Raw genomic sequence first — 16,316 nt, 5'->3', positions numbered from 1 at the left:
AATTTTAAATAGTTATGTGGTTGTTGTTGATAGTTGTATTGATAGAAAGTGAAAGGAGATAAAATTTTGCCAAAAAGGACTGAATTGTGAATGTTATGACGTTCAAATGATTACTAATTGAGTATAGCCAGATTTGATTATTCAGTCACATCCATAGAATATTTATCGACTGTAATCACTAACTCAGTGTTTCCCAAACCTTGTTCTGCCATGGCCCAGTAATTTTCATACATATTTTCGTGACCCACTCAATACTTTTAAACCCAAGCTGGTTACATTAAGTAAAATAATACACATTTATTGTTAGTGACAATGTTTTACTAATATTATTTCGGTATTGCCTATTTAGAGCAAAGTCCAAGTTCGCAGGAAAAGTTTTATCCTGAGGTCCCATTCCACTTCAACAAGGCAGGAACGTTGCAAACCAGTATTTTATTTTGATGACTCGGTACCGGGTCAGCCAGATGAGAAACGCTGCACTAGCTTATCACAAAAGGGCACAAACAAACACTTTAGAGCCATGTACCGTCCTTTTGCTCCGTTTTAAAAATAGAGAGACTATAGGTAGGGCCTGGAGGGTTGATTACAATATTTAATAAAAATGGAAGTGCTTTGCTACTCTGCGTATCTCAGTAAGGTTAAATGTGCTGACAAAAAATTCAACACATGCACAGCATGATTTAATCTTCAGTGTTTACAGATATTTATTTGTGGCTTGGCAACCAGTCGCAAATAAAATATTAATACTAAACAAAATTGAAGAGCATTCCAGTTATACCATTCATTACATTCCAGATGGTTAAAATATGAAATTGTAAGGAATTTAGTTGTTACCCGCATCTTCCAGTTCTGGAATAGTGTCATCAGAGTCACTATCTGACGACGCGGTCTCTTCCTTTCGCTTCTCTGTCATAGAAGCCGTAGCCTTGTCTACTTCAGTGAGTTCCGGCATTTTTTTCACTTCTGGCATCCGTTTCAGTTCAGGCATACAGTATTTTATTTCTGTTTATTAGAACTGAAATAGATTTTCCTGTGAAAATTATAAACATTATAAGGGGTTTTAGCCTCCAGTCTATAGTAGTAGTTATGATAAATTTTGACTTATTATTGGAAATAATAATTATTTTGATCAACAAAACTATTTTAAGGTTAAGTCCCGTTTAAATACGCGTTTATACGTAAAATTACAAAAATGACCACTTATTGTAATAGGCTTCACCAGGGTTCAAAAACACTTGAAACACAAGATAGGGCACTCAATTTCATAAGGAAATTATTTTTAATAGAACTTATGTTCAACTGTAATATGGGTACTGACACTGTGATACTTAAGACGTAGTTAAGGAAATAATTACTGTAAACGCACACACTATGTTAGCCGGACATAATAATAAGCACAATTAAGATATTTTTCTTAGGATTACGATAGTATTAGCAAATAAATTACCTAGACAGAAAACCTATCCGAACGATTAAATCAATATGGACGAAAATTTCATTCATTTATTCATTCGTATGTATAGAGATGGATGAGTACTGACTGAAAAGCTAAATCACTCATTGAACCACTTATATCTTTAATTAACACTGCGCACTGTTAATCGTCGTAATACGTCGAGATTTTATATATCCAACTTTGTTTTTATTTAATTTCTCCTTAAAATCAATGGAACAAAAAGTACGTAAAAAATATAACAAAACATTATTTGTAGTCATCTTGTTTACAATGAAAAAATTCCAACAATTGGCAGCACCATAAAAAAATATTTTGACACTTCTCTCGATTATCTTCATCACAATACTTCACATTTTCACGTACTTCACTCACATTATCTTTCGCTCTCCTACTTTGTTGGTTGCTGTCTCTGTTTTGTTTTTCCATTGTAAAATTATTTCATTTTTAATTTTATCACAATTAATTTATCATTCGATATCTCGTCGACATATCAGCGCTTTATTCAATATTAATCAATCGTTATTATGCGGTAGACATGACGATAATCATTCGTGTAAGCAAGTGATTTTTTTAAGTCCAAAGTGCAGTGTATATTTTGTAATATTTTGTGATTGTGATAGTTTTTTCGTGCCAAAATGTCTTTGGAAGAGAAGTTCAACGCCGCTGTGAATGTTATTAGAAGCCTGCCTAAAAGTGGTAAGTCTATGCTCAAGATTTCGATATTTGGCTTGCGCACTTTTACTTTCGTCGAATTAGGCTATTTGCTTGGAGTAGAAATTGATTCGATAGTTAAAAAGCTCGTAGTTTTGACCTAGAAACTTAATTACACCCAAAAAATGGTTAGTTGTTGAAATAAAGTCTACAGAGCTTAGTAAGAGACGAAAATGAAATTCAGTTCGAAAATTACTGTTTTTTTACGCATTTCGGAAGCATTATAACGTGATATCTTGAAGTTGGATTACATTTGACTTATTACGTAGTTCATTTTAATGAATAGTAATAAAAATATACGACTATCGCCATATTCACTACATTACTGTTATAGTAATTACTATTTTGATCAAAATTACCATACAAATCGAGTTTCGTAAAGAATATTCTAGAATTTTTGTAATAATTATTATTTTTACTTTATGTTAACCATTTAAGAAAAAAAAGTTGTTACTAAATAAATTTTAAACAGTTACACAAATGAAATTCTTTGTTTCCAAATCTGCAATGGCATTTCATATTCTAGCATGGTCAAGTATAGCCGACACACTTTCCTTTAAAGAGATCTGTGCCTAGTAGCGGTGCCTCCATAACATATATGTTATGGTTAATTTAACACAGCATGATTCCGGTGCCATTTGAGATTTGAACTTTCTATAGTTGTAATGATGTAAAATTCAAATGAAAAAAAAAATCCATTGAAATATCTTATTGAGAACATTTATTTGTAATAAAGAGAGAATTGATTTACAGAAAATAATTTAAGAACAAATAATAAACAAAATAAAAAATATCCATGTTGAATTCTTAGGTTTTCGCAATTGTTACACATGGGAAATGAAACTATTTTTCCAGATTTAAATTGCATGTATTTGTTTTAAAAAAAGACAACATTTTGGGGGTTGTACAGGTCCCATGGTCACGGTTGACTGAGCCGGTACAGTCATCAACCAGCTACATCTAATATCAATGCAAACCACCCGAATTAAATAAAAGTTGTTAATTAAATACCTTATATTTAATTTTACTAAGAACATTCCAATTTACTCTACATCTGTTTTACAAATGATTTTATTTTAACAATATGAAATTTTATTAAGTTAGCTTTATTATCAGTTAATAATGGAAATTAGTATAAATTTAAACGTATTAATCAGTACTGCACATCTTATGTCTGTTTGGGATTTTTTATCAGAGGAAATATTGGATCCCAAACTGGTGGCACGGAGAAACCATCTTCCCTGTTGAAATTAGGATGTTTTTTAATTTCAATGGCCTCTCGCAGCATCCTGGGTAGAAAACGGACTTCTTTTGCAAGGACCTGGGGTTTGTCAAATTTGATTGAATAATAATAATAATAACGCACACACTCAACATAGCCCGGCACTAGGGAAACCCTGTGTCGCGGGTGCCATGGACACACACATAGACAACCACAAATGTGTGAATGTGTAGGTTTATCCATGACATGCTCACAGACTGCAAAAAACATGCCATTATTATGTTAAGTTACCAAAGAACTACACAATAAATAAAAAAATCAACTTGTTAAGCAGACAACAAGTCAACAACAAAGCATAACATCAACTGCAACAAAACAAAATTTGAACAATTACTTCAAAAACTTTTTGCCTCTTGCATATTGCCCCAGCCCTACTCATGAAAGTATTTCAAATTGTGGCCATTGTTTGTTATTTCATTGCATTGTGGTTTTTTTTTATTACCTTTGTTTTTATTGTCATGTCATTGCAATAAATGACTTCTATTTTATACCATAACAAAAACAACATCTGTATCACGTTTTACGCGCGTTTGATCCGATTCTAACGCTCGCAAACATCGCGTTGCAAGCAAGAAGCGTATATACTCCGCTGTAGTTTACACTTAGAATTTCATGTTGAAGACATGACGTGATTTTTTATAGGAAATGAAACTATTTTTGTCGGATTTAAATCGCGTATATTTGTTTTTTCAAACAAACCGACGTTTCGGGCCCTTTACAGGTCCCATGGTCACGTTTGACTGAGGTGGTACAGTCTTCAACCAGTTATGTCTAATATTAATGCAAACCACCCTATTTTTTCACTATAGTTACAATAGTTATTAATTAAATACCTTATTTTTAATTTTACAAAGAAAACATTCCAATTTACGCTACATTAAGTTTTACAAATTATTTTATTGAATGAATTTTTATTAAGTTTAATTTATTATTAATTATTAATAGAAATTAGAATAAACTAATTTAGTTTATTCTATTGAAATTTTTGTTTATTCTATTCAAATTATTTTATTATATGAATATTTTTAGAATTATTTATTATATGAATTTTTATTAAGTTTAATTTATTATTAATTATTAATAGAAATTACACTGAAGTACACTGAATTTGTGAACGTGTGCAAAGGTCTCCTCTCTGCGACCGTATCGCGTTAACGCGTGTACGTCATACGTCTTGTGCATATGCTCTTACTAGAAAATAAAAAAAATACATACTATGCATAATATTATATATTAATATGCTATATTTTGTCATTACCGCTCAGTGATGCCATTTAAACTGCTGTTGTAAAATATATTTTAGGATATCAAGTGACGCGACGAGCAAGTCGTACACCTGGTGGTAAGCGACACTCCTGTCACACCGCCACTGCGCCTGTCACCCTGAGACAGTTGCCAAGTTTTTTTTTTTTTTTTTTTTTATTGTGACTCGGCAAAATGACTGCACCGCGCCTGATGGAAAGTGCAAATACAGTCCAGAGATGAGAGTAACGGATGGAAAACACAAATATCTTCACTCCGTCACTATCATTTTGCCGGTCTGGCCAAATGCTTCTTCACACTACGTTTGAAGGACCCGATGTTATAGAGGGGAGGGAATACATGCGCCGGGAGTTGGTTCCACAATTTGATGGTTCGGCATAAGAACGAATTGCCAAACTTTTTAGTGCGGGACGGTATTGAACTGACCGTCCAACTGTGGCAACGCAGTCCGGCACGGGTGGTCCGCTGATGGAAAGGAGAGGAAGGGATAAGGTTGAATAACTCTTCAGAGCACTCACCGTGGTACAGGCGATAGAATACGCTAAGAGACGCTATATCTCTGCGAAGCTGTAACGACTCCGCATGCTCAGTTACATGAGGATCGTTGACAACACGGAAGGCGTAGCGCTGCAGTCCATCTAGGGCATCGAGCAAGTACTTGGCAGAGCCGTCCCAAAGGTGCGAACAGTACTCCATGCTGCTTCGGACCTGAGCTTTATACAACAGGTATCGCAGCTCTGGAGTAAAAAATCGGTGCACCTTGTTCAGGATGCCAAGCTTGCGCGACGCGGTACAGATGACGCTCTCTATATAGTCTTTGTTGCTCATGTCCTTCTGGATGCTCATCCCCAGCAGGCTGAGCTTGTCCTGCAGCGTCAGCGTTGTACCCTGAAGATGGGGAAGTGGAAGGAATGGGGATTTTTTGGAACTGAACGCGCATACCTGGGTTTTCTTGGCGTTGAACTCAACCAAGTTTCGGGAGCCCCACGACGATATATGTTCCAAAACATGGTTGAGCTCAGCGACAAGTTTTTCCCGGTTTCTCTCAGGGTCCTCCCGGCTGCTTGACGGTTGCTTATAATAGCAACCGTGCACTGCAACCGTGCACTGTGCTATCATCTGCATAGCAATGGATGTTGCCAAAAGGCAACAAGTCATTGATATGCAGAAGGAACAGCGTGGGCGACAGCACGGAGCCCTGTGGCACCCCAGCATTAACTGTCACGAGCCGCGAAGTGCCTCCGTCAACAAGCAATCTTCGCTCGCGCAGAAAGCCGGCGATCCACTCACAAAGGCGGCCGGGAAGACCATATGCCGGAAGCTTGGAGAGGAGACCACGGTGCCAGACCCGATCAAAGACCTTAGCAATATCCAGACTTATCGCTAAGGTTTCGCCCTGTTTGTCGATAGCTTCACCCCAGAGATGCATTAGATACGATAGAACGTCACCCGTTGATCGGTTCGGATGAAACCCGTACTGTCGATCATTAAGAATGGAGTGACGTTCCAGGTGCCGGATTATCTGGATATTTAGAATCCGCTCCATCACTTTGCAGAGCACTGAAGTGACAGCTATTGGGCGATAGTTTGTCGGATCAGACCGATCTCCTTTCTTGGGGATAGGTTGCACGTTGGCCTCCCTCCAAGCTAGGGGCACGTTACCAGATTGGTATGAGAGGCGGTATAAGCGCGTCAGTACGGGAGACAACTCCGCCGCACACCTTTTAAGGACGATAGGAGGTATCCCATCTGGACCATAGGCCTTCCGCACGTCAAGAGTCTGCAGTTCCTTGCGGACATCACATTACCTGATAACTATATCAGGCATTGTGACTCCGCAGTGGGGAATTGACGGCGGTTGCACATCTTGGTCGTGAATGCGCGAGTTAGCCCCAAAAAGGTCGGCCAATAAATTGGCTTTCTCTTCGGGGCCATAGGCCAAAAATCCATTGGGACACCTCAAAGGCGGCAGCGACGAACGACAAAAATTGGACTGCACGGCTTTGGCCAGGCTCCAGTAGGCACGGCTACCGGTGGGATGGGCTACCAGCCTCTGGCCAATCCGTGAAACGCGCTGGGCATCCGCTCTTATGTAAGCCCTCCTGCAAGACTTGGTTGCTTTGTTATAGGCTGCTTTAAGGGACGCAAGGTTGGGATCCTTTGTTACACGACCCTTGATCCAACCACGATATGCAGCCTGTTTCTCACTAACAGCGTCCATGCATTCGCGATTGAACCAAGGGCGTCCTCTGCGATTGGCGATGACACTGGAAGACGGTATGTAGTAATTCATAGCCGTTCCAATCTCATCGACAACAGCATCGGCAGCTGCTGAGGCATCCTTTCCCGCAAAGCAGTGCTGCAACCAAGGGATGGACGCAAAGTAGTCGCGCATACCATCCCAATCCGCCGACGAGTAGTGCCAAATGCGACGAGTGACCTCCTTCAGCTTAGTTGGAGGCATTTGGGAAACCTTACACCCAACCAAACAGTGATCAGAACTTCCCAGGGGGGCGCTGACTGATACTGTATAGAAGTCCCATGTGTCTGTAATTTGTGTCACTTGCTTTGACTTACTATTCGTGTTCCCACTACATCTGACGTACCCTAAGCAATATTTGGCAAGTACAACACTAAAGCTGGCTAAGGTTTAGGCCGCCATAATAATTATTGTATATTTCATCAGTATTCGGTGGTCTCGAAATTACCGGTTTTCCAAAATTTCTACCGACATGGGGACTACAGCCCTACAGAAACGTTTTTTCCGTCATTTCTAAGAATACCTGGAAAAATAATACTTCAAAAAAGGAGAAGGTTCTCAATTAGTATTATTAGTAGTATTTTTTTGTGTGTGTATGTTACAAATAGGTGTAATTCCATGCACTTTTGAGGTCGAGGGTGAGGTTTTCAAACGATGAAAACAACAAATCTCTGTATGAAAACCTTGTTGTTGTCATACAGACACATTCTCACACATCTTATGAAAATAGAATACCAAAATGAGCTGTCTATTGAGTCAATGACTGACTATTATTATACAAAACGACAATTGAAGACTCATTGTTCTAACTTCGAAATTAATTCAAAGACGATTGAGGCAATGACCAAGAATATTGGTACAACGATCATTAATAAAAATATCTTAGGCTTGGTACGTGGACTACCAAGTAATTCTTGTAGCAAGTCACAAATATTTCTGTATTTTTTTAGCCCCGCACTGGGGAAACCCACGAGTGCCATAGACGTACAAATAGACATCCACAAATTGAACGTAGGCCATACAAATATTTCTCCCGGCCCGGGAATCGAACCCAGCACCTCTGCGTGATAGACCAGTATGGTAACCGCACGGCCACGGAGGTAGTTGATATGAGTATTTAATATTGAATTGTTTTGTTTTTTATGTTATGTACATTGACTTACAATTATATGGACGTCGGGTCCGCGCTAAAAAGTGTCCGAACTTATAGGGCGTTAAAATCGTATACAGAGCGTCATTCACGCTTTAGTCTTCGTTTGTTCGACTGACAGCGAAGCAAGCAAAATCAGACAGTACTGCGATGACATTACAATGTAAATTCAACGTTTTAGGTTTTTCATATTCCTTTACATGTCACTACGTTTAAATAGGTGGACTTGGGACATTTTTTTTGTGGTTTTTGTATTAGACCCGTTGTCCATTTATTTGTAAGTCAATGGTTATGTACGAAATATTCTCTAGTTCCATTATTCTATTAGATTTTTATTTTGGTTTTAATTATGTTTTACTAAGATTCACTAATATTCATTCATTCACCTAATTTCATCCGGTTTTGAAGGTTAAAGGGTGTTGGTGAAATTACAGGCAAATGGGACTTGTCAACTTATGTCTCAGGGTGACGGGCGCAGTGACAGTGCCCCTCAGGTCTTTGCGATTTAAAGCTCTGAGTGGCACTACATCTGTTATGGACAGTCACTTGGTATTATTAAAAAGTTTAAATAAAACATCAAATCCAAAACGCAGGACAAAAAAGTCACTTTCTTTTGTTCTCATTATTTTACAAAGATGTCATCATGCTGTCGCAGTTCATTATACTATATCCATTTCGCCCGCTCCTCAGCTTGTCGCACCCATCTGCTGCCAGCAGCCGTTCGCATATTGTCACAAGCCAGAAGGCGCCCTACATTCTGCCGAGCCGTGGTCTCCGCTCCAGAACTTGTTTCCCCCGTCGGTTATTGGCCACTTCAGCTTGCTTATTCTACTAGCTATGTAGACGACTTTGGTTCTATGTTGGATAACCTCATTTCGATTGTTTTCCTTCAGAGAATTTGCTCGAAGCATTATTCGTTTTATAGCACTCTGAACGACTTTTTTCTGGTGGACTAACCGTATCGTGAATGTCCACGACTCGGCCCACGAAATTTCTCAAAGAAAGCTTACGGCAAAAAAGTCGTTAAAAACCAAAACAAACATCTGCAACAAGGACATAGAAAAATTCGTGAGGTCCACTATTTCGTTTCATGGTTTAGTAGACATAGCGTCTAGCATGCTTTGCTAGGAGACACTGGTTTAAATCCAACCGCATTGAAGGGATTTTTTCTAAGAGTTCGATCTTTGTATTAATAATTACACCAAACTAGTGGAATAATTACACAAAAAAATAATTAAATATCATAGTGGTGAAACATCTTGACGTTCAATAACTTAATTACTAAGTAACAAAGATAACGACCGGCTTTCAAATAAAGAAGTAGATAGCTAGTGTCCGAAATATAGGTATCTTGCGGTCTTAGAAGACAACCGTACTCAGCAGTGGGGTCTAGTATCTCAGAGACTTTTCCGAGTGTTTGTGCAATAACTCACTAAAGTTTCACAACAATCCGATGAATAATAATGGAATGCATACCAAAAAAGACGTGGAAGTTAATTAGTAATCTAGCTAATAATAAAATTACAACAGATTCCACTCACCCAAAGCTTTTCACCGAATTAGTGTCAATTAGTGATCTAACCGAAATATGTAAAACGTTTAAATTAATAAATTCTTTTTGATGGTGGGATCTGTATTAAATTCAAATTCAAAATATTTTATTTCGCCAATGTTACAGCATAGTACCATATACGAGTCACAAAAATGAGATAAAGCAAACACATTATAAAATACAACACATGAAATTAAAATTAAAAATACGTAATATTGAAAATTTATTGTATAAGAGTCACGGGTCTCAACCGCTACCCCTATCCACCTATGTGCGTGGCCGCGTGCCAGCACATCCACTGGTGTAGCAGCGGAGAGTCCCACCGGTCAGTAAAAACGTTCAGGATGCTGTTAGATGATCTACGCAGGCGGCTCAGCAGCGACGCAGAACGCTTGCGCAGGATCGCGTTTAAATCATCCGTTGCCGTCTCCGCGAACTTACCGGAAGCACTGCAGAATCGTGGCAGACCCAGCAGCGTCCTGAACGCGTTAGTATTAGCAGCACAAATCCCTCTAGACTTTCATAATGATGCGAAGTTTTCCACAATACTCTACTACTGCTTTAGTGGGTATGATGTGAACTTATTGCGATGAGTCTTTTTTTTGTTCGGAATGGAGTATCAACATTACAAATTATTCTTCCGGCCTGGGAATCGAACCTGCGACCTCTGCGTGGCAGTCCGCCATGGTAACCGTTAGACCACTGAAGCAGTTACGTTAACTTGGCAAATAGACGTAAAGTAGTGGCAAAAGTCTGCTTTTTTAAATAAAAAGTTACAATCCCGGAAGTCGTGTGTCGAGTATTCTTTTATCACTCGTAAATATCAACTATCAATTAAAATGTAAGTTATCCATAAGATTGTTGTCGCTGTCGTTATTTATCGTTATAATCCAGCTTATTTGTTTTGCAGCGTTTTAAATCTTATAATCTTCATATTGTTATGTAATCGGAAGCTTTATTGTGCTATATGTGTATTAATAGCCTTGTGCGGAATATCCATGCTGGACTACCACGCGGTGGTCTCGGGTTCGATTCCCGGGCTGGGAGAAATATTTGTAAGGCCTATTTATTTCTCTCGTGAGTTTGGGTGTAATTTGTGGTTGTTTATGTGTGTGTGCATGGCACCCGCGACCCAGGGTTTCCCTAGTGTGTGTGTGCGTTATTATTATCTTATATTGAGTGTTTTTTTAATGCATTACCATATCGTCCATATGGGGAAATGGGAAACCATAGAAGATACAAGAAAACTAACTGTCTTAGGCATTGACTTACAATTATATGGACGTCGGGTCCGCGCTAAAAAGTGTCCGCACTTGTAAGGCGCTAAAATCGTATACAGAGCGCGACACTCCGCTTTAGTCTTCATTTATTCTACGAACAGCGCGATACTGCGATGACATAACAATTTAAATTTCGAATAGGTTGACTTGGGACATTTTTTTCGTGGTTTTTGTATTAGACCCGTCGTCCAATTATTTTATTAAGTCTTTATTTGTAAACAATTTTGGCGCAGTTAATTTTTTGGTCAAGCGTGAGTTATCCATAAAAATGAATAAAATTGATCAAAATTTTGTGCCGACCCAGTTCCATGAAGGGATCATTTCGACGGCAGCAAAGAACAAACGAACAACTACACTTTTGGTGAAAATCACGCCTGAAGAATCTGGCCGTGATTTTTTAAAACACATACGAAACAATATTGATAGGTCTCTTAAATCTCAAGATAAACACCTAGCTCAGTGTGAGATAACCAAGGTATCGGCAACAACTTTCGATTTTCAAAAAATCCTCTATGCTCCTAATGGTGAGACAAATCTTTTGTACTATAAGCGAAAGATATCCGTCTTTAATTTTAAAATATTTGATATGGGTTCCAAACGTGGGATTTGTTACATGTGGGATGAAACCACTTCCAAGCGAGGGTCTAACGAAGTGGCCAGTTGCTTGTACAATTATATAGCACAAGTTGCTGAAAAGGGGATCAAAGATTTACGTTTATGGTCTGATAATTGTGGCGGACAAAATCGTGACCGCTCTGTGTTTTCGATGTACTTAAATGCTGCTCAGCAGCTCAATGTTTGTATTTGGCATCGATTTTTGGAAAAAGGTCACACGCAACAAGAAGGCGACAGTGTCCATGCGTTAATAGAACGATCTTCTAAAAACAAAATGATATAAACACATCAGGAATGTGATATACACACACTAGTGTGAGATGGTGTAAAGTGACCGGAGAACCTTACGAAGTAATTGAAGTATCTATAGGAGATATTTTTGACTTCAAGTACATTAGGAACAATACTTGTGGCTCAAAAATTCAAATAATGAGAATGTTAGATGGAATCAAGTCCGAGAGATAAAAGTAGATCCAAGTGATCCCTATGTAATTTATTACAGATATGATTTAAATGAAGATCGGCCAATGTCTATACAATGTTTTCGACGAGCGAATACTAGAACCCGACAAAGTAACGTTGTAGCATTTGAAAAAGCTTACAGCAGTGCCCAGCCTACGACTTCATCAAAATACAATAACTTAATAAAAATTCAGTCAATAAAATAATTTGTAAAACTTAATATAGCGTAAATTGGAATCTTTGTAAAATTAAAAATAAGGTATTTAATTAATAACTATTGTAACTATAGTGAAAAAATAGGGTGGTTTGCATTTGCAATATTAGACATAACTGGTTGAAGACTGTACCACCTCAGTCAACCGTGACCATGGGACCTGTAAAGGGCCCGAAACGTCGGTTTGTTTGAAAAAAACAAATATACGCGATTTAAATCCGGAAAAATAGTTTCATTTCCTATGTGTAACAATCGCGAAAACCTAAGAACTCGATAAAAATACAATGATTAAAATTTTTTTTGCCAGCAAAATTTGAGTCCTGCAAGATACCACACATTTTTTTTAAATCTTAAACACACTACCACAGAAATGGCGGTTACCGATGACGAAGAATATTTTTTTTACAAACAATGCTGTTTTGCTGTAAGTTTCTCATAATGTAAGATCAATTATGATGTTTAAGACTGATTAATACTATTCTTAATTTTTTAATTACTTAAGAATTAGTGCCACATTACTTTTGTGATTATTATTATCATAGACACAGAGAAAGTCTGAATCAAAAACTGATTAGATAGTTTGGTTACATAAAAGTCTTGAAAAACGCTATTGTTGAAGCACTTGTTAATCATTATAAAAAGGAGGTTGAACATGATTGTTCAAGTTTTAATTGATTGTCATGAGCAAGAGTAGATAATTTATTTAAGAAAGAAAATTTATTTATTTAAAGTGTTTTTTGTAACACATATTTTTATACACAATAAGCTGTTTGATTTGGTGTTTGTTAATTCGCCAGGCGTTTATTCTGACAGATAATAAGAATTATATTTCTTATAAAATTATATCCTACCAGCAACAATTTTGCTATGTTAAATCGTGATTATCACACTAAATACTTTGAATGCATCTCTTTTATATTTTTATCCCTTTTTCTTAAGTTTTGATAGCACATATCTTTATTTCAAACCTCTTGGCTTAGAATAATAACGCATAGAAACCTAGTCCGCACATTCTAAGTGAGGCAAATTGAAGCGCGCCCAAAGGACCTACACGAGCGGGCGGGCCTTCAGTGCTCAAGGTCAACTTGCACCGCGAACAGCTCAAGAATTTTAGCTAAAAATGACGAAATGTGCGGTAAATGAGTGTAAAAATACGTCAGACACACATAAAATAGATAGTAACATCACATTCCACAAGGAAGTAACGCGTTTCAACTTGTATTTTTATATAAATATTCACTAAAACCGAAAATTAACCTACTACTAAAACTAGCCTACATGAATTTGATTTTTGCCTCACTTGTGACAGTTCGTTTGATATGAAACTATCATTCTATGCGTTATTATTCTAAGCCTCTTGGATTATAAACGGAACGACGTACATTGAAACAACTACAACATTTTGGAGAAATAAATCTTATTTATCATATTTATGAATTCAGGTAACTAAATTATGTAAAAAGTATCAATAATAACTGGTTTAATAAATTAAAAATCTAAAAGTTTAGATGTTTAAAAGTCCAGCATGTAAAAAGACTTGATAGGTTGACTCATTTAATGTAGTTTTTGGCACGAAGTAAATAAAGCCATCTGACAGTTTTTCGAAAACTACACGAAATACTGAAAATTTGCTAATACCATGTCTTGGGTAATTTTATGTTTAGTAAGTGTTTCAAATTTGAGAAAAGAAAGTTGTTTATTGTAAAAGTTATTACAATTCAAACCTTTAAAACGCTGTCCTGTAGAATCGTGTTTTTGCAGATATCCGTTTATTCTTTGCGGCCGTCGATTTTATTGTAAGGGATGAAAACAATCGGGACAGCAGAATTTGGTTATTTTAATAAAAATAATGTCAGTACAGAGTACTAAAAAAACCGACCTCAAAAGTACGTGGAATTACGTCTATTTGCTAAGTTTTATTGAAATATCCCCTAGTTCGCCACTATACAGGACGTGACACTGGAGATAATAAAAATAGGTTCTCACTACGACACTACTCAAAGTATATCGAGAGAAAAACGCCTTGAATTGGAGAAATAGCAAAATCAACCATTAAAGTAATTGCTCCTAAATTAAAGTTAGGCGCTATTTATAAAAATGAATCTTCATGCGTGAACAGCCACCGTTCGAGGTGGATGATTTTCTTCAAAATGGGACCACTATGGAAGTACCCCCTTTCCAACAAAAAAAGAATCATAAAAATCGGTTCACAAATACCGGAGTTATCGCGTAACATACATACAAAAAAAAAAAGAACATACAGTCGAATTGAGAACCTCCTCCTTTTTTGTAGTCGGTTAAAAAATTAAGACGAAATGAATACCATTCGTGTCAGGTTATTCATTGTTAAAATGTCAACATGGGTTCTGTGGTTTTTTTAAATATTAGTAGCGCGTCATAATTATGGCACAAATTAATACTATTATTATATACACTCACATGTAACGAGACAAAAAATTAAGAATATAGTGGGTTTTTTTTTTCATTTTATTTTTATTTTATTTTCATTATATTTGAATAAATAATAATTAGACATAAAGTAACAATTTCCTTAAACATAAAGGATGTTCATGAACATCGACTTTATAAAGCCTTACCTTTATTGAATACAATCGAAATTAAAACAAAAGACATGTTTTTACAACACGTGACAAGCCGTGGTAGCCTAAGGGCAAGGCAAACTACATTCAATGTATCAATGTATATTTTATGCTATTTCAATTGGAATAAGGTATAAATTTCTATGCTCTGAGACGCAGAGAGTAATACGTCGCGATGCTCCGACGTCGGGTTCAAGAGCATTGCAATTTACACCTTATTTCAATCGAAATACCATAAGATATAAATGGAAAAATTTAATGTCCTATACCTTCCCATCCATCGTTTTGTGCTGGCCCTAATGGTTCAACTGCCTCTGTGGCCGAACGGTTACCATGCTGGACTGCCACGTAGAAGTCCCAGGTTCGACTCCCGGGCCGGGAGAAATATTTGTACAGCATATTTATTTCTCTCGTGAGTTTGGGTGTAATTTGTGATTGTCTGTGTGTGTGTCCAAGGCACCGGTGACACAGGGTTTCCCTAGTGCGGGGCTATGTTCAGTGTGTGTTATTGGAAAGCGATACGCCTGTCCATAACAGTTGCAGTGCCACTCAGAACTTTAAATCGCAAAGATCTGAGCTTTGCCACTGCGCCCGTCACCCTGAAACATAAATTGACAAGTCCCATCTGCCTTTAACTTTACCAGCTTCATAACCGGAACGCAGTAATGCTCACATTACTAGTTGGCGGCAGAAATAGGTAATCGACGGCCTTTCTCTGTCAGATAAACTGATTTTTAGCGTTTTTTAAAAAAAATTACACTATTTAACAGTTTTTATAAGCGTTCCGCTAAGGTGCCGTACATAAAGTTTTCCTTCTTTTGAATTATTTATGGTTATCGTACATTATGAGTCATAGCGTGAAGGGTATTTTCACGAATTACCTTTTTTAAACTGCTTATTATAGATTCAATGTCGTAGGCATGTGGTGACATGTATATTGGTACCTTGTGGACGATATACACCGAGCGTTTACTATAAACAACAATTTTACTTGCAGGAAAAATATAAAGAGTCACATTATCTCGTCATATTTTTTAAATTTTAATAACAATGCAGCTGATGGATTTATTTCAAAATAATGTATGATGAAAACGACAAATTACACCCAAACTCACGAGATAAATAAATGTAGGCAATCATACAAATATTTCTCCCGGTCCTGCAATGGAAAAATAAGATTCAGAAGAGTAACATGTTTGTGCATCGCTACGCATATTGCCCAGTTCGAATAAAAATAACTCAGTTCAAGGCTTAGGTTTCTCTTTCTCTGTCTCAGGCGTTTTACATTGGTCAGCGGTCCCCTGGCGGTGTAGTGCATCTGGCAATAGAGTAGATGATTTTTACGCCATAATACGAAAGAGACATTGGTCTTTTCGAGAGTGAGCGATTCGGCCAATATAATTGCAAGGACAGTATACGATACGTGATACTTTGTAAGCAAACACTCCATTTTTAAAATGTAAATAAATTA

General features: G+C 37.2%; 2 protein-coding genes across 3 annotated transcripts in view; one reads left to right on the top strand and one right to left on the bottom strand.

Annotated features, from left to right (window-relative positions):
* The window catches only part of LOC113227590 (nascent polypeptide-associated complex subunit alpha), a 3,746-nt gene extending 2,753 nt beyond the window's left edge, over nt 1-993 (bottom strand). Inside the window, exon 1 of the mRNA XM_026460547.1 lies at nt 835-993. Within this exon, the coding sequence (XP_026316332.1) occupies nt 835-988 (154 nt within the window). The 5' untranslated portion in view covers nt 989-993. The remainder of the gene's footprint in view (nt 1-834) is intronic.
* Nucleotides 994-1,873: 880 nt separating this feature from the next.
* The window catches only part of LOC113227585 (acyl-CoA-binding domain-containing protein 5), a 57,550-nt gene continuing 43,107 nt past the window's right edge, over nt 1,874-16,316 (top strand). The window contains exon 1 of one of the 2 annotated variants that reach the window (XM_026460540.1): nt 1,874-2,152. In XM_026460540.1, the coding sequence (XP_026316325.1) occupies nt 2,092-2,152 (61 nt within the window). In that variant the 5' untranslated portion in view covers nt 1,874-2,091. The remainder of the gene's footprint in view (nt 2,153-16,316) is intronic. The other variant, XM_026460541.1, reaches the window with a different exon arrangement.

The sequence above is a fragment of the Hyposmocoma kahamanoa genome, unplaced genomic scaffold (genome assembly GCF_003589595.1).
Source record: "Hyposmocoma kahamanoa isolate Upper Pololo Valley unplaced genomic scaffold, ASM358959v1 211, whole genome shotgun sequence".
Classification (NCBI taxonomy): domain Eukaryota; kingdom Metazoa; phylum Arthropoda; class Insecta; order Lepidoptera; family Cosmopterigidae; genus Hyposmocoma; species Hyposmocoma kahamanoa.
The sequence above is the reverse complement of the archived record's forward strand: the minus strand, read 5'-3'. Positions and strand labels throughout refer to the sequence as shown.